A 25,883-nucleotide genomic window follows, 5' to 3' on the forward strand; every position below is an offset into this window, starting at 1 on the left:
TGTTATTGACCTGGAGTGATCAGGGAAAGAAGGGGGATGTGGCATTGTAGTTGGGCTTTAAAAGATGGGCTAAAGAATGGTTTAAAAAAAATTCAACAGTGAACAAGGCAGAACGGTAGAAGGGGAACGATATGTTTGTGAGATAGATTTAACTAGTTTAGTTATAGCCTAGCATGGGTGGAAGGAAATGAGAGAAGCCTGGAACGGTCCACTGGTTTCAGAGTGCATAGGGCCTTGAATGACAGGCAAAAGCTACACTCAGTAGGCAACTGGAAGCCTTGAATGTTTTTTCAAGTAGAGGAATGATGACCAGATCTATGTATAAGAAAGGTTATTGCAGCAATGGTATGAAGGATGAATTGAAAGATGTTGAGAGTAGAAACTGGAATTCTTTGTGATTTAAGACATATGGGACTTTCAAAAAAGGATTTGGCCCCTTCAAATCCCAGACAAATACCCAGGGTACTAAATGAATATTGTGGAGAAGAACCATTTTTGTTGTTGTTCTTGTTCAGTCAATTCAGTTGCCTGACTCTTCAGGACCCCGAGGAGCATACTGTCCCTGGGGTTTTCTTGGCAAAGATACTGGAGTGGTTTGCCATTTCCTTCTCTAGTGGATTAAAGCAAATGGAGGTTAAGTGACTTGCCCAGGGTCACATAGCTAGTGTCTGAGATCAGATGTGAATTTAGGTCTTCCTGACTGCAGGCCCAGCACTCAATCCATTGAGCCACCTAGCTGCCTCCTTTATTCTACCCCAAAGAAAATGCAAGACAAAAAGGACTCCCAGAAGCCCATTAACAGATAAAGAAACACATAAAGCACTCAAATAGCCCATTAGCTATCCTTCCAAAGGAACAGGATAGCTTTTGGGGTAACTCTGAAATGCCAGCTGATCCCTAGACCTCCCTCATTGGGAGTCCTATTCAATCACTTCCAGACTCTAGTATCTCCCAGTGGTTTAGACAGAGGTGTCAAACACACAGCTCAACACTCCCTGGCTTCACAGAATCAGATTAAAATATGACTGGGAAATATTTAACAAAATAAATAAAAATGCAGTGTTAATATGTGGTTTTCTTTTTTTAAAATTATATTCATTTTTTTGTTACATTTTATTGAATGGTCTTCCTCCCTCCCTCCTCACCCTACACTAGAAAAGGTCAGCATTTGACACAGATTTGTACATATATATATATAAAACTGTACTATGAATACTTCTATTTATCAGTTCTTTCTCTGGAGGTGGATAGCATCTTCCTTCATAGGTCCTTTAGAGTTGATTTGAGTATTTATAATATTCAGAATAACTTTGTCATTCACAGTTATTCTTCAAACAATATTGCTGTTACTGTATACCATATATGTTCCTGTATACTATATAATCTTGATTTTGTTCATTTTCCTCTTCATTATTTCATGCACATCTTTCCATTTTTCTAAAATCAACCTGCCCATCATTTCTTACAGCACAGTAGTATTCCATCACAATCATATACCACAACTTGTTTAGCCATTCCCCAATTGATGGGTATCCCCTCAATTTCTAGTTCTTTGCCACCACAAAGGGAGCTGTTATAAATATTTTAGAACATATAGGTTCTTTTCCTTTTTCCCTAATCACCTTGGGAAACAGAGCTAATAGTGGTACTGCTGGGTCAAAGGGTATTCACAGTTCTATAACTCTTTATAACTCTCAATTTCAGATTGCTCTCCAAAATGGTTGGATCAATTCACAGTTCCACTAACACTGTATGTGTCCTAATTTTTCCACATCCCTTCCAACATCCCTTCTCTCATTTTAGCCAATCTGATAGGTGTGAGATTATATTTTAAAGTTGTTTTAATTTGCATTTCTCTAATCAATAATAATTTTGAGCATTTTTTCATAACTATATATCTTTGATTTCTTCTTCTGAAAGTTGCCTGTTCATATCCTTATATCCTTTGTAAATATCACCCTAGGGTGATAAATTGGGGGATAACTCGTTTTGACATTTGACAAAATTCTCTATACATTTTAGATATGAGACCTTTGTCCAAGAAATTGTCTACAAATTTCCCCTCAATTTTCTGCTTTCCTTTTAATCTTGGTTACTTTGGTTTTATTTGTACAACCCTTTTTTAATTTAATGTAATCAAAATTATCTATTTTACACCTCACAATGATCTCTATTTCTTGTTAATTCATAAATTCTTCTCCTACCCATAAGTCTGATAGGTAATATATTCTATATTCTTGTAATTTACTTATGATCCATTTTGACCTTATCTTGGTAAGTGGGGTGAAATATTGATCTATACCCAATTTCTGCCCTACTGCTTTGCAGTTTTCTCAACAATTTTTACCAAATAGTGAATTCTTATTTCACAAGTTTAATTCTTTAGATTGGTCAAACACAAGGTTACTATAATCATTTACTATTCTGTATTGTATGTCTACTCTGCTCCACTGATCCATCTTTCTATTTCTTAGCCAGTACCAGATAGTTTTGATAATTACCACGTTATAATACAGTTTCAGATCTGGTACTGCTAAACTTACTTCCTTTACATTTTTTTCATAAATTCCTTTGATATTCTTGACCTTTTGTTCCTCTAGATCAATTTTATTATTATTTTTCTAGCTCAATAAAATACTTTTTTGATAATTTTATTGGGATGGCATTGAATAAGTAGAGTATTTTAGGTAGAATTGTCATTTTTATTATATTGGCTCTGCCCACCCATGAACAATTGACTTCTCTCCAATTACTTAAATTTGACTTTATTTGTATAAAAAGTGTTTTATAACTATGTTCATGTAGTTCCTGGGTTTGTCTTGGCAGATATACTCCCATGTATTTTATGTGGTCTACAGTTATTTTAAATGGCGTATCTCTTATCTCTTCTTGAAAGATTTTGTTGGTGATATATAGAAATGCTGATTTATGTGGGTTTATTTTGTATCTTGCTAATTTGCTAAAATTATTAATTGTTTCAACTAGCTTTTTAGTTGATTCTCTAGGATTTTCCAAGTATGTCATCACATTGTTTGCAAAGAGATAGTTTTATTACCTCATTACCCATTCTGATTTCTTCAATTTCTTTTTCTTCTCTTATTGCTATTGCTAGGATTTCCAATACAATATCTTATTGGGAAGGTAATATGTGGTTTTCTAACTCAATATGTAGAGGTAGAGATCCTTATGTACTTGTTTAGTGACCTGGGTTCTATTTGAGTTTGACATCACTGGTTTGATTGTCATTAGGAGGCAAATCCACTTTAGGACTGCTGAACAGACCATCTTCTCATTGGAACTGTGCTGTCCAATTAAGTCAGTGGATTTTCTCTGCAAGTAGGCTACTGCTGAGCAACTATAAAGGTGAATTTCATTCTGCAAAGAGCATGACACATGAGGGAATCCTTTTCTCTTTCTAGAGGGTCTGAACTCTCAAACTTGGGACTGCTCAAGAGGTAAGTGCCAAGGCTGGGAGTCTCCTCATGGGTAGCATGTTCACTTCCACCATGTGCTCCTTCTATTAGAAATCTCTTAGTGTCTTTGATGCTGCCATCCCTTGAGATGGAAAAAATTCACTCTCAGGATCTGTAGGTTTCACAGGCCCTATGCAAATGTATTAATCTCCTTCATACTTCTGCTGTTGTTCAGTCATTTCAGTTGTGTCTGACTCTTCATGACCCCTTTTGGGATCTTCTTGGCAAAGATACTGGGGTGGTTTGCCACTTCCTTCTCCAGCTCTTTTTACAAATAAGGAAACTCAGTCAAATAGGGTTAAATGACTTGCCCCAGGGTCACATAGCTAGTAAGTAACTGAGGCTAGATTCGAGCCCAGATATTCCTGACTCCAAGCCCAGCACTACTGTTCTCCTCAAAAAATTCTTATGTTCCAGCTTGACCAGTCTTCTCACTGTCCCTTGCATTTTCCTTCCATGTTACCTTTGCCTCTGTACTGGAAATTCCCTTCTTCCTGACTCTCTGAATCTTACCATCTTTCCAGGCCAAGTTCTGGTCCAACTTTCTCCACAAAGCCTTTTTGGACTTCTCAGACAAGACTATGTGGGTGGGTTGGGGGCCCTATGTGGAATGACGATCATCAGGTTAAGGGATTGGGACCTTATCCTATGGACAATAGTGAGCCACTGAAGACTTTAGAATGAGGGAGCATGTGTGTGAAAAGAGTGCTTTAGGAAGTTTGCATGGTAGTAAGTGCTGGATTTGGAGTTAGAAAACCTCGGCCCCAGGCCCAACTCCAACACTTCCTAACTATTTAACTTTGGCAATCATTTGTTTAGAAGTTGGAGGAACTAGATTCCTTGGTCTGTTAATTCTTACTTATGTGACCTTGAGCAATTAATGCAATTTCTCTGGCTTTGATTTCTTAGAGGGGGTTGGCCCAGATTATTTTTAAGGTCTTTTTCAATTGTAAATCCTATGACCCTCTCTGATCCATAGTTTCCCTTCATGAAAAATGCTGATAATGATACCTGTACTACCTACCTTACAGGGATAGTGTAAGAAAAACTTATTGAATTGAATTGAAATGAAAGTAAAACCCAATAATGCTATTTCAGTGTGAACCATTAGTATCAATTTACAGAATGGAGGGACTAGAAGGAAGACTGAGAAATGTCACAAACAGACTCTTGAGGGTCTGAACCCTCTCTCTGGTTCTATTCCAAACATGCTTAAGTCTGCAGAGGGAAGGTGATGGAATGGGAAGAGTCTTGGCTTTGGATTCTTAACTCCCGAGTCTGAATCAGCAGGCTTACCATGGAAGCAGCATTGGAGTCACCAGGCCTGGTTCAAAACCCACTCGTGACATTTACTACCTATGTGACCATGAGCAATTCACAACCTCTCTGGGCTTCATCTATAAAATGGGAGGGTTGGACTACATGGTCTTTATGGCCCTTCCTACCTCTAAATCTAGATAGTACAATGGTTAGAGCACTGGCCCTGAAAAGACCTGAGTTCAAGTCATGGCTACTTACTAGGCGTGTGACCCTGGGACAGTCACTTAAGCTTTGTTTGCCTCAGTTTCCTCAATTGTAAAGTAAGGATAATAAAAGTACCTATCTGTAAGGATCAAAGGAAATGATATTTAATGAAGCACTTAGCACAGTGCCTAGCACATAGTAGGTACTTAATAAATGCATGCTTCCTTCCTAAATCTCTTATTAGGACCTGACTTCACAGGCAGAAGAAAGAAAAGACATCTCAAAGGTGAAAATGTCCCTTCTTCTGTGCATCCAAAAGCTAGAATTAATAGTTGGGATTAGCAATTATTGAGCTATTACAGGATAGTATCTATATACTTTGCTCTCCAGGAAACTTTAACCTGATTTGATCTCGGGTCTTCCTTAAAATTTACTGAGAAGTCTACTCTGAAATTTCTCAGGCCTAGAGTTCAACAGAGTCCCTTGGAACCAACTCAACCACACTGCTTCAACCTTTCCTCCACCAAATGGGGAAGTCATATATACAGTGCAGGGCAGAGGTGGGGGGCAGGGAGCCTTCTCCATTCTGGCTCCATGTGAGCTGAGTAAAGGTTAAGTAGCCCTAATGATGTTGGCACTGGCCCTGCCTGTTCTAAAAGAGGCACAAATGACTGATTAATGGGAACGGGTACACACAGAAATGGGAGCCCTGCATTCAATTAAGAACAGCTCTTTGAGAGTTATATGAAACCTTAATCTCCTTGTGTGCTAGTTCAAATATTAGCAAGGTTCAGGCCACAAATCAATAGGTCTTTCAGCCTATGGGTAGATAGAGCTATCTTGAACTTGACTGCTTCATCAGCTCTGTAAATAGCCTGAGTAATAACATCAGTGATTCAGCAACAGAAAGCCTAGCCCAATCTTTACTAATGGGTGGGGAGGGGTGGGCAGGAAGAGAGAATGCTTGGTGTGGTTAATGGAAAAACTATGAACAGTGGTTTTCAAACTTTTTGGTCTCAAGACTCATTTATAGTCTTAATAATTAGTGAGGACTCCCCCCCAAAACTTTCATTTATGTGGGTTATATCTATTAATATTTATCATATTAGAAACTAAAACATTCTAATATTTTTATGAAAATAGTTTTGGCTTCATGGACCCCCTGAAAAGGTCCCAGGCTCCCCAGGGGTCCCTGGATCACATTTTGACAATCATTGGACTACAGTATTTGGAGCCGAGACCCACAGTTTTAATCTCAGCCCTGTTACTAATTCACTAGATGACCTTAGCCAAATCATTTCCCTCCTCTCAGTCTTATATGAATTAGATAATCTCCAAGGGCCTTTTCATTTCAAATATCTTAGTATTTTATTTACTGGACCAATGGAAGGACCAAATTTCTGAGCTCCCCTTTCTGATCCAAACTAGAATACTAACCATTCCTAGAACTCAGCATTTGTCTCCCACTTCTTTTCCCATGCCTGGAATACAGCCACTACTCTTCACTAGCTTTTGCAATCCTTATCTTCCTTCGGCTCCCTAGCCTCCCTTCCCCCGAGATTTCCTAGACTCTTCCAAATGTTAATGTTAACTCCCTCTTCAAATTGCTTGTATTTATATATATCTGCTGTATTCAGTCAGTAGAATGGAAGCTCTTTGGGGGCCAGGAATATTTCCTTTTTTGGCCTTTGTATTCAACTAGCACAGCTTTTAACACTCAATAAATGATTAATAAATATTTGTCAAATTGAATTTATCAACACCACCTCTCCTCCAACATTCTGGTCACTTGATTTCATTCCTCTTCCGTAAAAATATGGGAGTCTGACCATTTGACTTCTGAGACAGAACCATCTAACTCAACCCTATGATCTTTTGACTTTAAATTACTTAGTGTCCCTGAGTGTTCTTGAAACACCTTCAGGGAAAGATACCAGTCCCTAGCCTATACTTGGCCTATGACTCCAGCCATACTCTCCATACCTCTTAGTAATGCCTCTACCAGTAACTCCCCAGCCTTACTTCAAGGACTGGAGGACAACAGCAAACAGAAATGGGGTGGGGGGGTGTTCTTTGGGAGGAGGGGGGAGCAGAGAGGGGTTGCAGAGCTCTTCTGCTTGGGATGCTTCCAAACTGCTTTGCAGCTTTAGGGGATGATCCCAGCTGGTGTTCTACTGCATTGATGAAAAGCCTTCCAATCTCTCACACAACCCTTCCCTGTACCAGCCCTGTTACATATTCAGATAGAAAGCAGTTACAGTCGGAATCCAAGAATCTACTCTCTCATTCCCCTGGGGCCTGGGAAGTCAGACACCCGGATGAAACCTGCTGGCTCCTGCTTGGAGCCCCAAAAGGAAGGTGGAGGGGAGAAGTCAGGGAAAGCATCCAAAAGCCCAACCCACATGCCATAGAGGGATATCTGGCAATCAGATCAGCTCTGTTCTGTTACTGTGGTTACACGTACAATCCCACTGTTCACAGGCAAGTGGAGCCAGTCAGCCCAGGGATGGTCCTTAACTATCTATCTTCTTACAAATCTCACCTCTGGGGTCGAGAACTGCAGGTTCTTACCTTCAGCCAGGCAGAACTGAGCTGAACCAGAAAGGTGGGATGGGGAAAGAAGGAGAAATGACCATTTTGTGAAGTTTGAGGGTTATTGTAGCAGAGAGATGTCCACCAGTGATTCTCCGCATGCAACACATAGGGAAACAGCTCCCAATAAGAAATGGACAGATAGAATGTCTCTGAGGAATAACTCAGGAGTGAGTCTAGCGGCCCCTCCTCTTTCCCAGGTGCCAGGGTACATTTCTTATCAAAACAAATTATACTAAATTAGCACTCATTTACCCAACGTCTACTGTGGAGAAGGGTCACTGCTTAGGCCTGAAGAAGAAATAGTATTAACTGCAGTCCAGAAGCTGGGGAACATGCTGGTAAAACCCCTAAAATTTTAATCACAATACAGGATTTAAAGGATCCTTCAAGACAATAACAGAAGACCCTTCACAAAAAGTACTGATTAATTACTAAAGTTCTTCAAGAATTGGGGGGAGGGGAGGTACGGAGGCTGGTGTAGTTATAATCATCAGAGAGGGTGGTCTAGGGATACTCTGTGTGGAGGGAATTTTTGAGTGTTTTTATTGATTTTGGCTTCCCGCACAAATCCAAGCTTAGAACAGGCATTTATTAAACACTGAATGAAGACTGAGTGAATCCCAAAGTTGTTAGCCTCTTAATTCCAGTCCCTACTCCACCTTCTCTCCTATTGTCCCGACTCCTCCTCCCGCTTTCCTGCCTGCCCACCTCCCCCAACTCGACCTCCCACATCACTCCCCTCTCCTCCAGCCCGACTCCCTTTCTCTTCTACTGAGCTTAAGGGAAGGAGGCGGACTCCTCCAACCAATCACTCAAACCCAATCAACCTATTCCTCACCTGGGCCCACCCTCCCCGTCTCCATGCCACCAATCCTCAGTAGCGCTTCTTCCCTCCCTCCCCTTCTGACCAGCCAATCCTGGGCTTATATTCGGGCCTCCTCCCCGCCCTCCCCTCCCTTCCCCACTTTCATTTTGCTACGCGGGCGGCCGCGGGGCCGGCATTCTAGAAGGGGAGCCGTCCACCTCTTCGTTACTCCCGCGGGTGCAGGCACTGCGTAGGGAGCGGAGAGGCTGTGAACAACGGGGCGCTGCTGCGTGGGGCGCTGCTGCGCGGCGCTCAGTGGCTGGGCTAGCGCCGAGAGTTGCTTTGGATCGAGCCCGCAGCTGGTTCTGACCAAGGCCACCGGGGCAGGAGAGGGTGGGCTGCTGGCTTGGGCCGTGGGGTGCGGTGAAGTCCCCTGGATCCTTGCGTTTTCCCATCTCGGCCGAGTTCAGAGTGGCCCGGGGTCTGGGAAGGGGACTGTGCTGAGGCTGGACCCAGCTGTGCGAGGAGGAGACGTAGCCTCCACCCCCCCCCCCCCCCCGGGGGGCGGGGGGCCCCGCGCCCCCCCCCCCCCCCCCCCCCGGGGGGCGCCCAGGGTTTCCCCCCCCCCACCATCCTGCCGTCGAGGCTCCTTTCCCGGGAGGTCTTAAATCCCAGGAGGAAGGGCGAGTGCAGTAGGTGCCGTAGCTGCGCGCGGCGGTGAGCCGGGCCTCTCTCCTTCCATCCCAACAGGTTTGGGGGCGGGGAGGAGGAGCTCCGAGCGGGCTGGACCCAAACTCTCCTGATTTCTCCCTCCCTGGGGCTGCAGAAACCCTCCCGGAGCCCCTTCCGACAGATGAACTGAGCTCGGGGGACGATCCTCAGTGGAGTTGGCAGGGCATGGACTTGCGGACACTTGGTTAGACTCGGTGCAGCGAAGCGCGCCCTTTGGGGGACCACCTCGAAGGCCCTGACCCGGGAAGCCTTTTGGAGTTTTGTTTCTTCTCCCCTTGGAGATGCACGAATTGTTCCCTCCCTGCTCCTCCTCCTCCTTCTGCGAAGCCTTTGGAGGCATTGAGCTCCCATCCAGGGCCAGTTCTACAAGAGTGAAGAGACCCAGGCGTTCGAACTTGAGACTTTGTGCTTATTCAAACTGAGACTTTCCTACCCCCACGCCACCAAGCACCCATTTCTCAGACAGTGTTTGCGTTTGACTGACGATTTTTGGATTTATTTGATCGCCTCTCCTTTTTTAGAAAAGGAGGTGGGGAAGGAGACTGTTAGGTAGCTGTTTTTTTGGTTTTGTTTTTTAAATCCACGGTACAGGGTATCAGTCTCAGGGAACTTGCCCATGGCTTTCTTGATGAAGAAGAAGAAATTTAAATTTCAAACTACTTTTACTCTGGAGGAGCTGACTGCGGTCCCGTTCGTGAATGGCGTGCTGTTCTGCAAAATCCGGCTTTTGGATGGCGGGGATTTCGCCAGCTTGTCGTCCAGGTAGGAATTGTATGCCTTTTCTTCTAACCGTGGCTCCAGATGTACTGGGCTACAGCGCCAACCTGGCGGTCTGCCCCATTCTCATGGAGGGAAGGGGTTACCTGTTTGGGGTCCCAGAGGTTCTGTCTTTTAGGGAACTGGAGAGGGTACATCTGGAAAGCCCCAACGCAGGGGTGTGTAGCTTCGAGTAAGTGGGTCAGGGACTTGAAAAATTATTTTGTATTACTCCCAAATGCAGCCAGAGGCGGATTTTTAAATGCCCTGCTGTGCTTAATGGGAAGCTTGGGAACATTTTGGGCCACATTTCCGTTGTGTTTTAAGAATCTTTGCTCACAACACTCTGACTGCAGGTCGTAGGTAGTTGCGAGTATTCTTATTCACTCTTACTGAGGAAACTTGAGGTTTCTCACTCCGTGGTAAATGTCAGAAACCGTTCTAGAACTCAAAGGCTCTTTCCACACCGCTCCTTGATGGTCTCTTGCTAATTTCGGGGCCTTATGAAGCAACTTCTAACAGGAGCAAAGTGTTTAGCATTCATCGATTGGCAATAGTGGTGCCAGTTATATGGGATGTGTGCAATATTTATTTCTACTTTTTTTCTTCCCTTGAGACTTTTAAAAGCACTTCTACAGTAGACATTGAATAAATATTGAGTAGATATAGAGGGATCAGCTGATTTGGTAGGGTATGAGAGGCTCCAGTTCCTCCATCTTGCCCTCATTCATCTCATCCTCCCCCTTCTGAATTTCCAGACTGGATGCCTGTTTTCAGAAACCTCTTCAGGTACAAGTTTCTTGAAGCTCAATTGAATTTAGAACATAGTAAGGGCTTAATAAATGCTACTTGACTGACTTGCTGACTTAAATAATTTTGCTCAGTGTTCCTCGGCCCCAGAGAGCCAAAGGTGCCCAGATTGCTTTTGTCCCCCTCCCCCTTGGCATTACTGTCCTCTTAGGGCTGCAAAGGAGTTGCTTTGCATTGCAAATAGCCTTGTAAAAAAGGACTGCTTGTTGCCAGGATTTTAGGAGTCACGGATTAGCTTGGTGAATTATGCTCACCACCTGTACTGATCAAGCTGACTAACCACCAGCTGGGAACAGTGTGTAAATGGTGGGGAGGCCTTTCAAAAATACATGGGCATTCTCAACACTACACCTTGCTGTACTCTGTTAACTGGTGCTGGGCCCCAGCCAGACTGCCCTGCCCCCCATGTGCTTCTGAGACCTTCTGCCTGTTCTGCATAACTGTTACTCTCCTGTGAGCAGAACCTGCCCCAGATAATCCCCTAAACTCCTGATCCATGGTTGCCTACTTAAAGCAGTGTGGGAAGAACAGGACAGGGTGGCCTTGGAACCTGTTGCTCAGTTTTCCCAGAGGATAATTTATCCCCCTTAGAGCCTGGGGGCCCCTCTGCTTTAAGGCAAATCACTGAGCAGTCCTTCACTGCTAGGGGAGAGTGGCCAGATTTACAAGGTGGAAGAGATTTGCACATCCAGAGAGGAATGTGTAAGTCTCTCCCTTTCTCTTTCTTTCTCTCCTCCTTTCTTCCCCCACACCCCCAACCTTTCTAGCAAAACTGTGGCTCAAATAGAAATCTGCTCTGGGAAGAGTCACATCATAACAACTTTTCCTTATAGTCTTCTTTCCTGGGGATTTGATTTCTTCAGAGTGGTAGAAGCTGCTTATCTGAGGAATTCTTGTTGCTTGCCTATGCTGCCAGGGGAGGAGGTGAGAGGTGGGGACATAGACGTTTAAGGTCTTAGAAGCCCTGTGAGGACCACCCAGGCCTGGTGGGCAAAGCTGTCTGCTAGAGCAGCATCTCTCCTCTCTCCAACCCCAGGCAGGTTGCAGAATGCAAGCAGGCAGACAGCAATCACTCGAGTTGCTTGCCAGCCCTGGGGTCTGGCTGGCCCAGCTTCAGGCAGTGGCTCAGCAGGCGATGGGCTGCTGATTGCAGCTGGGCCCTAGAAGAGGACTTGGCTGTAATTTAAACCAAGCCCACGGCAGTGGTTTTTCAACTGCCCAGGCTAGTCATAAAGCAGCCTCTGGAGCAGGGGGTAGCTGGCTGGCTGCTAAAGATTGCTCCACTACTCTTACCTGTCTGGCTTTTCTAGACAGCATGTAAACCTCCAATCTGCATCTGGAAAGTTACTGATCTTGGCTAGAGTTGCCTGGATTTCACCTTTTCCTAACCTTTCTTCTCCTGGCAAGGTTCTGTGCCTTCCCAGAAACTGGCTGAGTTTTAACAGCTCTGTATCAGAACCTTTTGTCTGATCTTTTTTTTTTCTTTTTTGTCACCTTGAGGGGAAAAGAAGGTTGAAGAAAGCCTGGGGAGTTGCTTCAGAGGTCCCTTCCTTGGCTGAAGCAGGCTTGCCCTGTCCCAGAGCAGGTTTAGGGCTGTAGCCAGCAGACAAGGGCCTTGCTAGTGACAATCAAAGTCCTGGGCCTTAGGGTTGTGGAGGCCCCTACCCTTGATTGTTCCATAGGGTGTGGGAGAATTTGGAAGGGCCTGCTCTTAGGATTAGTTGGGAGTAAGGGGCAGCAAGTGATAAGTGAGGTATTTAAAAAGGAAAATGATTATACTATCTTTCCTCCTGACAGTGCCCCTGAACATTTATTTTGTCATTTCAGTGTGATAGGCCTGGTGTTGCAACCAGGCCCATTTGTTCTTAGGAGGCAGATTCAGAGCCACACCTCTGCAGTGCCTGTCTTCTGAGCTCTCTTTAAGTCCGTTCAGCACCATAACAACTCCCTGGGTACACAGCTTTCTTGCCTGACCCAATTTGAACAGGTAGAACAGGTGGTAGTGTTCTCATAGGATGGAGGCTGACTTGTTTGTTGCAAGCCTGTTGGACTTGGGAGGAGCGGTAGAGATGACAGGTAGATACTGAAACAAGACCTGCCTTCATCCTCTACTCCCTAGGGGGCTTTTAGGTGAGCTGTAGTGTGCATGGAATCCCATATTTGGATGGATCAAGGACATGTGAGTAGGTCAAAACTGGTTCGGTTTAAACAACCAAGGGGTTAGGGAGTTTGGGTGGTTGTAGGTGACCTTCCCATAGAATGGGAGGCAGCTGTGGTACCAAGCAGAACACTATATTTGGAGTCAGATCTGAGTTTGAATCCTGGCTCTGCCACCTACGACCTATGTGACCTTGTCTCTCAGCCTCTCTGGGCCTCAGCTTCCTCCTCTGTGAAGTGAGGGAGGCAGACTAGACGGCCCCTTCCAGCTCTAAATCTCTGAACCTATGATTTCCCCCTCCCAAGGCTCTGGAGCCTTAAATTAAGTTAGGAAGATTACCCTCCGTCAGCAATCACAGAATTTAGCTAAGGCACTGTCAGGCAGCTGTGCTAAATTGTAGACATAGCGAGGCAAACAGAAAAGATTGTCCCTGCCCTCAAGGAGCTACTGAGCTTTGAGGGAATGATTGGATCCTGGCCACCTAACCATCAAGTTTCTAGGGCTTTGGAGCATTTTGAAAAGAGTGGGTCAGTCAGCAGCTTCCCCAGCTGACTTAGCAAAAGCCAAGTTCCCGGGCCTCAGAGGAAACCTGTCCAAGCTTTTAAAAGCTCTTTAATGCATGGACCATCTATCCCACATGTCCTGGAGTAGGTTCCTGCTCCCTCAGTCAGGTTGGAGACAGGCCCTGCTGGCTTGCACCATTTTGTGTAGCTGATGGCGCCTTACCCCAGTGAGAGACAAATGCTAGAATCTCTGGGTTTTTTTGACAAAGATACTGGAGTGGTTTACCATTTCCTTATCCAGCTCATTTTACAGATGTGGAAACTGAGGCAAACAGAGTTAAGTGACTTGTCCAGGGTCACACAACTAGGAAGTATCTGAGACTGGATTTGAACTCAGGAAGATGAGTCTTCCTGACTCCAGGCCCAGCACTCTATCCACTGCCCCACCTCACTGCCCTAGTCTGACAATACTTAGTGCCCATCATTTTGATCTGGTTCTGTGTCTGTTCAGGTCATTGAACTTGGTGTTTGCTTACACATACACCCCCTACCCTACCCCAGGCCAGCAAGGTAGACTTGACTCCACTCACCAGTCAGGCCGTTGACCTTACCTGAAGTAACCCAACTTCATAGGCACCAGAGGCATTGGCCTTTCACCCTGAAACGTTCTGATGATTGTTCAGTTGATCTGGAAAACATAACTGAGACCTTTTTGTAGTAATTAGGGTATTTCATCTCACCGTGGATTGGATAATGTAAGTATATAATAATTGACAAGTATATATAGTGCTTGGAAAAGCAGCGTGCCTGGAGGGCCCTGGGCTCTGTCCAGCCCCTGAGGTATACTGGCTGTGTACTCCTAGGCAAGGCATTTAACTTCTCAAAGCTCTAGGCAGCTCTTCTGAAATTATATAGATTACAGAAAAGGTGCTTAACTGCTTAGGCAGGGTGAGTCTGCTCATAATAAGAGCTCCCTGTGCCAATGAAATCACAGGCCCAATCCCTATCACAGACCTTGTCCCTATGTAATGATTTAGGTTTGCAAAGCATTTCATGTAGGTTAGCTTCTTATAATTACTAATTTGAGATGCAGTAGCTTCAGGGGTAGCAAGTCCTCATCTCTCTGGGTTATTTCTCTCTGGATCTCTAGGAACGAGTACCTTTTGGTTTTAGGTTCCTGAGCTCTTGGACCTTTGGGGCATCTCCACCTCCTCCCAGTGGAAGTACATTAACTGGGAGCTGGAAGAAGGAACTGTGGCCCCTAGCTGGTCTGTTATGCTAAAGGAGATGGCCCTCTGATCAGTCCTACCTGAAGATTCAATTCAGTTAGAGCATTTGTTAATGCTGTGTGTTAGGTGTCATAGATACAAAGATAGAAATGAACTAGCCTTTGCCCTCAGGGAGCTTACATTCCGTTTAGGGTGGGGTCGGGAGAAGCTGCCAGGATCTGGAGGTGAAGATAGGGTAAATCTAAGTAAATACAAAGTAAGTAAATTACTAAGTTAAATACAAAGTTTTGTAAAGTTTTACCCACTAAGTAAATACAAAGTTACAATGACTAGCACAATCAGGAAAGACCTGGGTAGAAGGACCCAGGATCTTTGCTTTGAAGAAAACTAGGAATTCAGCAAAATGGAGGAGAGTGCATTCTAGACACCGGGGACTTTGGACCACTTGTACAAAGATACAGAGGTGAGGGGTGGGATATCACATGGGAAAAAGCTGGTCAGCCAGACTGGAACAGAGAGTGTATGAAGGATCATGATTGAGACAAGATTGGAACAGGTAGATAGCAGCCAGATTGTGGAAGGTTTTAAATGCTAGCCTGAAGATTCTGTATTTTATTCCAGAGGAAATAGGGAGCCATTGAGGATTTTTGAGCAAGGGAAGTGACGTCATCACAATTTTTTCGTGTATTATGCGGCACGATCGTTTTTTGTAGCTCTGTGAAGGATGGGTTAGAGAGGAGAGGTTAGAAGTTAAGAGACCAATTAGGAGGCCATTGCAGTAATCTGGATCTCAATTAATCCTCATAACAACCTTGTGAGTTAGGTGCTATCATCTGCATTTTACAATTGAGGAAACTGAGGCAGAAAGGTTAAGTGACTTGCCCAAGGTTGTCCAGCTAGCGCCTGAGTCTAGATTTGAACTCAAGTCTTCCTGACTCCATACCCAGCACTCCAGATGGGTTTGAACAAGACTTGGATACTGATTAGATGATGAATTTGAGAGAGAGGAAAGAGTAGAGGGTGATTCAAAGAGGGTAGATCTATGATCCATCCTTAGGAACTCTATGATGTTGCTGGGACAGAGAATTTAAATTTGTTCTCTTTAAGGGAGATAGTACCAGTGTTAAACGGAGCCACTTGATGTGAGGCTTCCTTCCTGGATTGGTTTAACAGCTTTTTGCTTTTTTTGGGGGGGGGTAGGCAGTAGGGTTAAGTGACTTGCCCATGGTCACACGGCTAGTAAGTGTCAAGTGTCTGAGATTGAATTTGAACTCAGGTCCTCCTGACTCCAGGGCTGGTGATCTATCTACTGCACCACCTAGCTGCCCCAGTTTAACAGCTTTCAATAGTGCTGTTCCAGGTTCAGTCCTTTGCTAACAAATTCCTGTGCCTTTATAGCTGGTAGAGACTAGTGGGTGATGGGTCTATATGCCAAGCAACAGATTAGACCTTTTGATCTGCTAAATTTGCCTCCTTACTTCTCTCTTTGGGCTTCTTTCTCATTATGGAGAATGGCAGCAAAACTTTCTTGTGTCCTAAGTCTGATGTAGAAAGTCCAGCAACCTTCCCCAGGTGCCTGATCATGAGTGACATGAAGACAGAGTAACGTCTTCATCAGGTAGGTTCCCAAACACAGGACAATCAGACTGGACTGTAAGGGTGCTCAGGGTGAGGCAGGGTGGATAGAGGGAACGGTTTGTACTGGTTTTGTGGTTACTGTACCTTCAGTTCACTCTGACTATGTCGTACGCACTTATTGTTCTATGTCATCTCCCCATTAGAATATAGGCTCCTTAAGGGCGTGGACTATTTTCCCCTTTTTATACCCCAGCACTTAGCACAGTGCCTGGCACATAAGTAATGGTTTAATAAATGCTGGGGAGTAGACTGACTGAAGGGAAAGGGGAAGGCAGCAAAGGAGTTGGGTACAATAGATGGTGGACCTAGATGGCTTTGGAGTATTGCCCTGTGTCTGAGTCACTGACTGTGGGCAAAGTTGATCATGGCTGGCAACAGCTAAGACCCCTCTGAGACAGTCTGACTCTCCTATTGGCTTTGTCCAGCTCCTTCAGGCTGAAACTGACTAAGTTGCTGACTCTCCATCTTGTGATTAAAAAAAAAAAAGAGCTCTGGGAGAAGGCAAGGGCATTTTCTCCCCTTGGACTGTCTGTATACTGGAGCAAAGAGAAGGAGAAAGGATCTGTCATTAGGTACAGGTTGAATTTCTAGGGCCTGGGCCCCATCTAAGTTAGGGTCTCTCCATTCCAGAGTAAGAGGGACCCGTCTACCCCTCAGCCTGGGACCTGTGGGGAGTGGGGAGCACAGAGAATTCTCTTACACTCTAGCCTGTGAAAGGCTGGAAAAAAAAGGCCTGCCCCATGTTGAGTGAGCCAGACAGAGGGTCCTTTGTGCTGTGATCATGGTGCTCGGCTCAAAAAGGGTGAGAACTGGAGTTCTCCACTATAGACTAGGGGCTGGGATGGGACGGAGGGGGCCGAGGAGAGAGAAGAGGCATTTTCATATTGTCTGTTGGAAAGTGCTGTGCACTGCTGCTTCCCTTGGTTGTTACCTCAGTAAATGGGCTTCCCCAAGCCCCCTGGAGGCTTAAAATAGTGAGATGGAGACAGAAGGGAGAGAAAAAAGGATCCTTAACTGAGATTCCAAAGGGAGATGGAAAGGGGGTTGGGGTTCCAATTGGCCAATGTAGGAAAAAATTTTTTATAATATTAACTGGTATCGAAGGATTGAATCATTCCAGATGTGACAATAGGGACATAGAGGCTTATCCTGATATTTCAGGGCTTGTCTAATGTTTCCCTGCCGACCACCATTGTTTGCTGTCCTATCTTTGTAGTCCTAGGTTGGGTTTTCACACCTGTAATTTTTGTCTGTAGGTGGCATCCTGTGAAAGCCAGGTCAGTGGCTCACTCCAGATTTGTTTTAAATTCTCCCTTCCTGGGGCAGCTAGGTGGTACAGTGGATAGAGCACCTGCCCTGAGTTCAAATGTGACCTCAGGCACTTGATGCTTACTAGCTGTGTGACTCTGGGCAAGTCACTTAACCCCAACTGCCCTACCAAAACAAAAACAAAAAAAACAAAAAAAACAAACAAAAAACCCAACAACAAACAAAAAACAACCAAAAAAAAAAAATCTCCCTCCTTCATATCCTGTTGGGCACAAAATACCCAGTTCTCCTCATCCTTTAAAAACAACAACAAAAAACTACAAAACCCCTCCCACTTGATCCTACCATCACTTCAAGCTTCCATCCTATTATGTCTCTTCTTTTCACAGCCAAACTCCTAGGAAAAAGCTGTCTGTCCTTATCTTTATTTCTTTTCTTCACACTCCTCAACATGGCAGAGTGGGTGAAGTGCTGGATTTGGAGACAGGAATAGCTACTTAGGTTCAAAACCCATTTCTGTCACCTGTGTGATTTTGAGCAAGGTTTTTAACCTCCCTGAGCCTCAGTTTCTTCATCCGTAAAATGGGGGTGTTGGACTTGTTTGTTGTTTGGTAAATTTCAGTTGTTTCCAACTCTTCATGACCCCTTTTGGGATTTTCTTGGCAGAGATGCTATTTCTTTCTCCAGCTCATTTTACAGATGAGGAAACTGAGACCAACAAGGTTAAATGACTTGCCCAGGTTTACATAGCTAGTAAGTGTCTGAGGCCAGGTTTGAACTCGGAAAGAGGGGTCTTCATGACTCCAGGCCTCGAACTTTATCCACTGTGCCACCTAGCTGCCTAGGTGTGAGACCAGATGTCCTCAAAGCCCCTTCTAGTGAATCTGTGATCTAATGATCCTTTGGAATCTGGCTTCTGACCTCATCACTCAACTGAAGCTTTTCTCTCCACAGTAATGAATAATCTCTTAGTTGCCAAGTCCCATGGTCTTTTTTTCCAGTCCTCATCCATCTTGACCTCTTCCTCAGCATTTAGTGTTTGATCACTTCCTTCTCTGGGATGCCCTTTTTCTGAGTTTTTATGACCCTGCTCTCTTGATTTTCCCTACGCTGTCTGACCACTCCTCCGGAGCCTTTGATGTACTGTCTCCCTTCTGCTGCACCCTAACTGTGGGTGGAACCCTAACACTCTGACCTGGGTCTCATCTTTCTCTTGGTGACCTCAGCAGCTCCCATGAGTTCAATTATCATCTGTGTAAATGACTAGATCTGTAGATAGCATATTTCTGTGTATATCATCTCCATCTATCCAACCCTTCTCTCTTGCATTCCAGTCTCATATTGCTAAATGCCTAGTAAACGTTTCCCATTGGATGTCCCTTAGGCATCTCCAACTCAAGAAGTCCAAAACAGAGCTCATTAGCTTTTCCCCAGAAGCTTTCCCCTCTTCTTAACTTGCCTGTTTCTTCCCAGGGCATCCTTTCATTTACCCAAGGTCACCTCCTCAGAGCATCCTTGACTTTTCCCTCTGCAGTCAATTAGTTGACAGGGCTTGTCAGTTCTGCCTTAACAACATCTATTACATCTGCCCCCTTTTCTCTACTTAAATAGTGATCACCCTAGATTAGGCCCTTATCACCTCTTAAGAGTCTGTCATGTTATAAGGGCTTTATCAAAAGGATTTCGGGTTAATAATCTGTATGGGTAGGCATTAAAAGAAATTACAGAATGAGACTTCTGAACTGTTGCAGTAGTCTGCTCATTGGTCTCCTGATCTCCCATTTCTCCTGTCTCCAATCTACCTTCCACCCACCTGCCAAAGTGACTTTCCTAAAGCATACGTCTGTCCGTGCCACTTCTCTGCTCAATAAACTCCTATGGCTCCCTATTACCTCTAGGATCAAATAAAAATTCTGGGTTGGTATTTAAAGTCCTTCAAAATCTGGCTCAAGCCTACTTTTTGGCTTATCATATTTCTTCCCATCTTGTATTCTGTGTTCCAGCCCCAAATGGCCTTGCTGTTCCTTACACACACAATGCCTTCTCCTGTCTTTCCTTAGGCTAGGCCTCCCGGCTCCCATGCCTGGGATACATTCTCTCCTCACCTCTGCATGTTGGAAACTCTAGTTTACATCAAAACACAGCTCAAGGGCTGCCTCCAACCAGTTAGTAGTGCCTTTTCCTGGAATGTCTCTCCTTTTACTATATTTATTATGCATGTACTTATATGCATAGATGTTTTCTTCCTGGATAGGATATAAGTTGCCTGAGAGTGGGGATTGTTTCATTTCTGTGTTTGTATTCCTAGTGTCTGGCACATAGTAGGTACTTCATTGGTTGCTGATAGATTGTTATCTCTTTTCCCCCAAAAAACTCAAGAGTATTGGTGGTCCATGTAGAGCTGATATCATATTACTTGCCTTCTCAAGGGGTAGAGGAAGGGCAGGAGGGAAGAAGGGAGAGATTTTGGAATTCAAAATTTAAAAGAAAATGAATGTTAAAATTGTTTTAAATGTAATCGGAAGCATTTAACTATATATACATGTATGCATACTATATATGTATATACACACGCATGCGCGCGCACACACACGCACTTTTTTTTAAACAGTGTTAGTGGACCCCATTTCCTGAAGTTAGTCCCAGCTCACTCCAGAAAAAAGGGAGATGTTGGCCCCTAAGGACAGGGGGGAACAGCTGCTGCTTGTGATTTCTTTGTAACAAAGCAGGTGTTAGGATCTGGTCTTTTTCCTTCCCTTTTGCTTTTCTTCTTGGTCCCCAGCTCTCCCTTCCCACATCTGTTGCAGGGTATTACCCGCCTCCCACCATTGTCAGTCAGTGTCAGGAACAGCTCTTCCCCTTGTCCCAGGCAGCTGGGCGCCCACTCCCATTCCAGCCTCATCTCTGAGCTCCAAAAGCTCCTCCCCCTGCCACATAGGCAAGTTTGTGTTCTCCAGCGGGGCATGATGATGCCCTCACCACACTGGTTCCTGGGGCAGGGAGGAGATGAGATGTGGATTGTTCTTCCTGGAGCTGACCTCCGTCAAAGTTGCCTTGCCTCCTCTCACTTGTCTCAGCCTTCCTGGATTAGGCTGCCTCCAGTGGGCATTGGATAGTCAAGAACTGAGTGATTTCATTCCCGAGATGGACTTTGAAGGAGGCTTAGTCTGTGACCCTGTAGTCAGTTCTCATTTCTCTTTGTGCATTAGGAACCCGCCAGCATTGCCACCTGGGGATTGCATGAACACCTGTGTGAGGACTTGGTCACAAGGGAGAGTATGGAAGTGGTCTGAAGCGTTGAGTGAGAGTGAATCCATATCTGTGTGTGTCTTATGTTTATATAGCACTTTTATTGATGACTCATATCTGTTGTCAAGACACTGATTGATAAGCATCTGGATGGACAAATAGCCCATTGGCTTGGTCTTTCTCAGTACATAGATCTTGGGCACACGCTGTGGATGAACCAGTGAGCAGAGCCATTACTTGGACAGGGAAAGGCGGTGGGTTGGATTATGTTTGGGAAATTCCCCCTCACTTTCATCAAACTTATGTTCTCCTTGAGACAAAATCCCATATTTTTTAACGTCACCATTCCTCCTGTTATGTTATATGGCTGCAAATTCTAGAATAACACTGTCTCTGACAGATGAGAATTGTGGATCACCCACAGGGCAAGGGAGAGATTTATGGTAGGCGCAAACAGGCTGCGCCATATGACTAATGCAGATTTACATGGGGAGAGCTCAGCATTAAGAGATATCATCAGAGAGAAGATAGAAGATAAGAGAAGAAGGTAGACCAGTCATCATAGTGAGGAGAGGTAATGATGGAATAGCTTGTGTCTTGCATAATATCTATACAGTGTTAAGAGGAGTGTCACAAGAAGGTCCTTAGGACATTGGGTAGACCCCCATGAAGGATTCTAGTGGAGTAAATGGAAGCTTAGGTTGAAAAAGGTATGTGTGGGTTTTGACTTACAACATTGACAAGTTTTGACTTTCAACAGTGAAATGTTGTATGGTTACAAAATATTTCAAGGATATTCTCCCTCGAGCCTGACCCTACAATGCAGATTGTGAAGGTCTTAGAAGGTCTGACGTGGCCAACGTCACATAAATAAGTAGGGGGTTGGGAGGCCAGTGGTTTTTTTTTTCTCATGGTAGCATCTTTTTTTAAAAGTTTTGTTGGTGCTGTTTTTAAAAATATTGTCTCTTCCCAGTGATTCCCTCTCTCCTTCCTCTAAGCCACCTTGCACCCTCTCCTCTAACAAATATGTACAGTCAAGTAAAACAAATCCCTCCATTGGCTGTGTCTGAAAACGGGCGCCTCATTCAGCACTTGTAGTCTTTCTGCCAGGAGGTCAACGGTTTGCTTCACAGCCTTCACTGTGGCTTCTTCAGACTAGTGAGTGTTTTGGAGCTCCAGAGCCTGGCACATAGTAGGCACTTAACAACTGCTCTTTGGTTGATTGGTTCTGGAGTGTTGTTCTCACTTCACTGTTTTTCTTTCCATGATTGTGGGTCTTGTGTAAAATTTTCTCTAGGTTCTGTTTATTTCATAATAATCACACACACACACACACACACACACACACACACACACACAGAGTCTATTCAATCATTACCTCCACTGGTGGTGAACTCATTTTCCTCCCAATTTTTTGCTACTACAAAAAAGTGCTTCTGTAAATACTTTTATATATAGGAAAGCTTTTACTATTGTTTGGTTTTTTCAGTTGTGTCAGACTCTTTGTGACCCAATTTAGGGTGTTTTTTTTTTGGCAAAGATACTGGAGTGGTTTGCCATTTCCTTCTCTAGCTTATTTTACAGATGAGGAAACTGAGGTAAACAGGTGATTTGCCCACGGTCATACAGCTGGTGAGTATCTGTGGCAGTATTTGAACTCAGTTCTTCTGACTCTTGGCCTGGCACTCTATCCACCCAGCTGCCAGCTTTCACTATAGCCTATTGCATAAGACTATCTACTCTGTTCTTCTGAGTCAGGAGTTTGATCACTTTCCAAACCCCATTCAGGTGAGAGGGATGACTTTGAATTGGAGTCCTGTTTTGTGAGTGGGGGGTGGGATGGAGGCCGGGTGGCTTCAAGAAGGGAGGGTGTGTGGGATCAGATATTCTGGGAATTGGTGGAAGACTATCCTGTTAGAAGAGTGAACTATGCTAGTGGAAGAACTGGGGTTTGTCTTTGGCATCAGAGATCGGCACGTTTCTGCTCTTGTCACCTCCAGTTGCATGAGAGAATGTTCCATGATGTCTGCGCTTCATTGCATGAAAAACAAAGTTGACTTTAGCTGCTACTTCCTCTTCCAGCCTCCCTGTGAACAACAGGAAATGTAGGTGCTAAGCTGGTAAAAGTAGCTTTTAGAAGCCCCCTGAGAAGTCTAGGGTTATTTGACTAAGGGGTCTTAGACCTCTAATTCAGTTTCTTTGGAAAATGAGTCAGGATGGAATATTCCTGAGCCCTTTGGGTGATATCCCCATTATTTTGAAGTGGGCAGTGGAATTTATGTTGTATTTGGAAGGCAAAGGACCTGGGTTCAGATCCTGACTCCCTAGGTGACCTTGGGAAAGTACTTCTCTCCTTGGGTCTCAGAGTTCTTGTCTCTAAAATTTGGAGAATGGATTAGATGACCTTTGAGGCCCTTTCTAGCTCTGCGTCTGAGCCTGAGTTGATGTTTGAGTGGGAGATCCAGACCAAGCCAGCAGCCATGGCGAGAAAGGATCTGAGACTGACTGCTGGAAGGGACCCCAGAGGCCATCTCATCCAACCCCCACATTTTAAAGATGTGGGAACTGAGGCCCAGGGAGGCTGTCTCCCAAGGGTCATACAAGTAACAGAGGCAGGATTCGAGTCTGGATCCTCTGGCTCCAGAGCCATGTTGAAATGAAAGTTCTTTCTAGATGGTGCTGGAGAAAATCAAAGGATAGCTGTTTATACAGGTAGTCATTTATCATCCCCCATCTTGTGTAATTTAAAAAAAAATGCTTAAACACACAGAGGCTGTTAACCTCAAATCCTTTTGATAAAATCCTTAAAACATCATAAACCCTTAGAAGACTTTACCAGGTTATGAGTTCACCTCCTTACTCTCAGGCAAGATGATACTTGAGTGGTTTCTATTTTAACAGGCCTTATTTTTAATAACCTATCTCAGGATCTGCCTGACAACAGCTGTCACTTCCTACAAAATCTTCTTCGTAACTAACCTAAGTCCCTCCTGTCATTGGTTAGTCCTGAATGTACCTAGGGTAGGATGTGGTTGTCAGGTCTGCGGAGCACAGAGACCCAGGCCTGTGGCCCTTTCCTCATTCAAACTCTGCTCAGTTGCTTAACCTGTAAAATAGGGATAGGAATATTTACCTTCCCCACCTTGCAGGGTTGCACAGTGCCCTACACATAGTAAGTGCTTCATAGATGCTCGTCAAGTGACTGATTGACTGGTTGGTTGTGAGGAAAACCTTTTTTACAAACCACTCAGGAATTCTAGGTGTCCTACCCAGAGGCTGGAGGAGCTAGTGCTTTGGGCAGGTTACCTCTCCCTGCTGCTTGTTTGCCTGCCCCCAAGATTTTTTGCCTCTTTCCTCCTCCCCATGGAGAAGCACCTCCCCTCCCATCTGTCTTCTGTTGGAACTGGACCTACTTGCTGGGGATGATCTGGTACTGTCTTAGAAAGCTAGAGAGAGAAAGCTATTGCTTTTTGGGATTTTATCCTAAGGATGCCTAACACCTCTTGGTGCTTAGAAATCTTACCGGCTGTTTCCCAAAGAGTCCCAGCAGTACTGTAAGTTATGGGGAGATCAAGGAAGGTTGACTCTCTCTGTCTGCCTTTAATGTTTTTTTAAACTTCATTAAATATTTCTCAATTACATTTTTAAAAATTTAACATTCATTTTTAAAAATTTTGAGTTCTGGGGCAGCTAGGTGGTGCAGGGGATAAAGTACCGGCCCTGGCGTCAAGAGGACCTGAGTTAGATTTCGTCCTTAGATATATAACACTCATTAGCTTTGTGACTCTGGGCTAGTCACTTAACCCCAACTGCCTCACCAAAAAAAAAAAAAAATTGAGTTTTAGTGAAGGGAAGACTGAGGACCTGAGGATGGGAGGGGATTTGTCCAAGATCATACAGTAAGTCAGCAGTGGAACAAGACCTCAGCTGACTGATCTTGTCTCCTTCTTCGGATTAGGATCTGTACCTCTGTTTTTCACTGAGAGAAAGCATTTCTGTATTCTAGTGACCAATGCATAGCAGTGTGTGAGGGTTACCTGACTTACTCAGGGTGCAGAGCCAGGATGTTTCAAAGGCAAGACTTGAACCCAGGTCTTCCTGACCCTGAGACCAGCTCTCTCCACTGCACACCACTGCTTCTCCATGCAATTGGCTTGTGAGGGAATTGTCAAGAAGAAATGGGAAAACTATGGGAATCTTTTGATCAGCACACAGAAGGGACATATCTGTGGCTAGTATAAACAGAAGACCCCAGCCCAGAGGGGTCTTGGCTAGGACCTGAGGCTGGGTGGTAATTGATCTCAGTGAGTCTCTTCTGTGGAGTGCATGTTTGCAAGTAGACTCAAAATGTGTTTTTCCATTTCTATGGGGGAAAAAAACCACTCATCAATGTGATGGTGGCCACCTGGTCTCCATGGAGAGACTTCAGGAAGAGGGCTGGAGAAACCAGTCTTAGATTGCCTTGGAAGGAATTAGCATTAGATTTGGGGAGCAACTGTATTTCTAGGAGATTATCTGACTTCAAGGCAAGTTGTAGAATCTCTTTTCCCAGACTTCTTTACTTTGCCCAAGAAGAAAGGTACAGCCCTTTTCCTGAAGGAGGGATGTGAGTCTGGGAGTTCCCAATTTTCATTCCTTTCTGTTCCTTTTCCAGAAAAGGAGAGGGAGGAGTAAATGAAGGGCATAAAAATTTCTTTTCTCCGGCTTCTTCTTGGACTGCCAAGTCTAGCCATTGTTGATGCTTCAGGATCTTGCCATATGCATTCTTCGCCCCCTCCTCCCACCCCTTTTCCTCCATGGGTGGCTGGATATTTGGCCAATACTTCTTCCAGGTGCTGTGTGCCTGCCTAAGACTGGGGCACCACCTGGGAGTGACTCAGGAGGAAGCCTGCCTGGGCCTGTGGGTTGAGCCCCTCCTTCAGGGGCTGAGCTCTTTCCTTTCACGTCAAGCAAGGGGTCTTCTAAAACTTTACTGGGGGTGAGAGCAGAGGCATGAACAGCATTGCATGCCTTACACCTCTACGGCTACCTGGGAGTCTCTGGACCAACCGTTGGCCTTGGAGGCACATTTCTGACAGTGTACAAGCATGATTTTGGAGGATTTTCAGGGGTCAACTTCCTACATAATCACTTCACATGCTTTGACTGTTGAAGCTGTATCAGGCAGAGTCTCTCTCAATATTCTGGCTGCATTGATGGGGG

At 44.7% G+C, this 25,883-nt stretch overlaps 1 protein-coding gene across 1 annotated transcript in view; it reads left to right on the plus strand.

The window, feature by feature from the left end:
* Window positions 1-9,002: 9,002 nt before the first annotated feature.
* Window positions 9,003-25,883, plus strand: part of FAM102A (family with sequence similarity 102 member A) — a 41,821-nt gene continuing 24,940 nt past the window's right edge. Inside the window, exon 1 of the mRNA XM_027869420.1 lies at window positions 9,003-9,831. Within this exon, the coding sequence (XP_027725221.1) occupies window positions 9,686-9,831 (146 nt within the window). The 5' untranslated portion in view covers window positions 9,003-9,685. The remainder of the gene's footprint in view (window positions 9,832-25,883) is intronic.

This window comes from Vombatus ursinus, unplaced genomic scaffold (genome assembly GCF_900497805.2).
Source record: "Vombatus ursinus unplaced genomic scaffold, bare-nosed wombat genome assembly UNPS02014793.1, whole genome shotgun sequence".
Lineage (NCBI taxonomy): Eukaryota > Metazoa > Chordata > Mammalia > Diprotodontia > Vombatidae > Vombatus > Vombatus ursinus.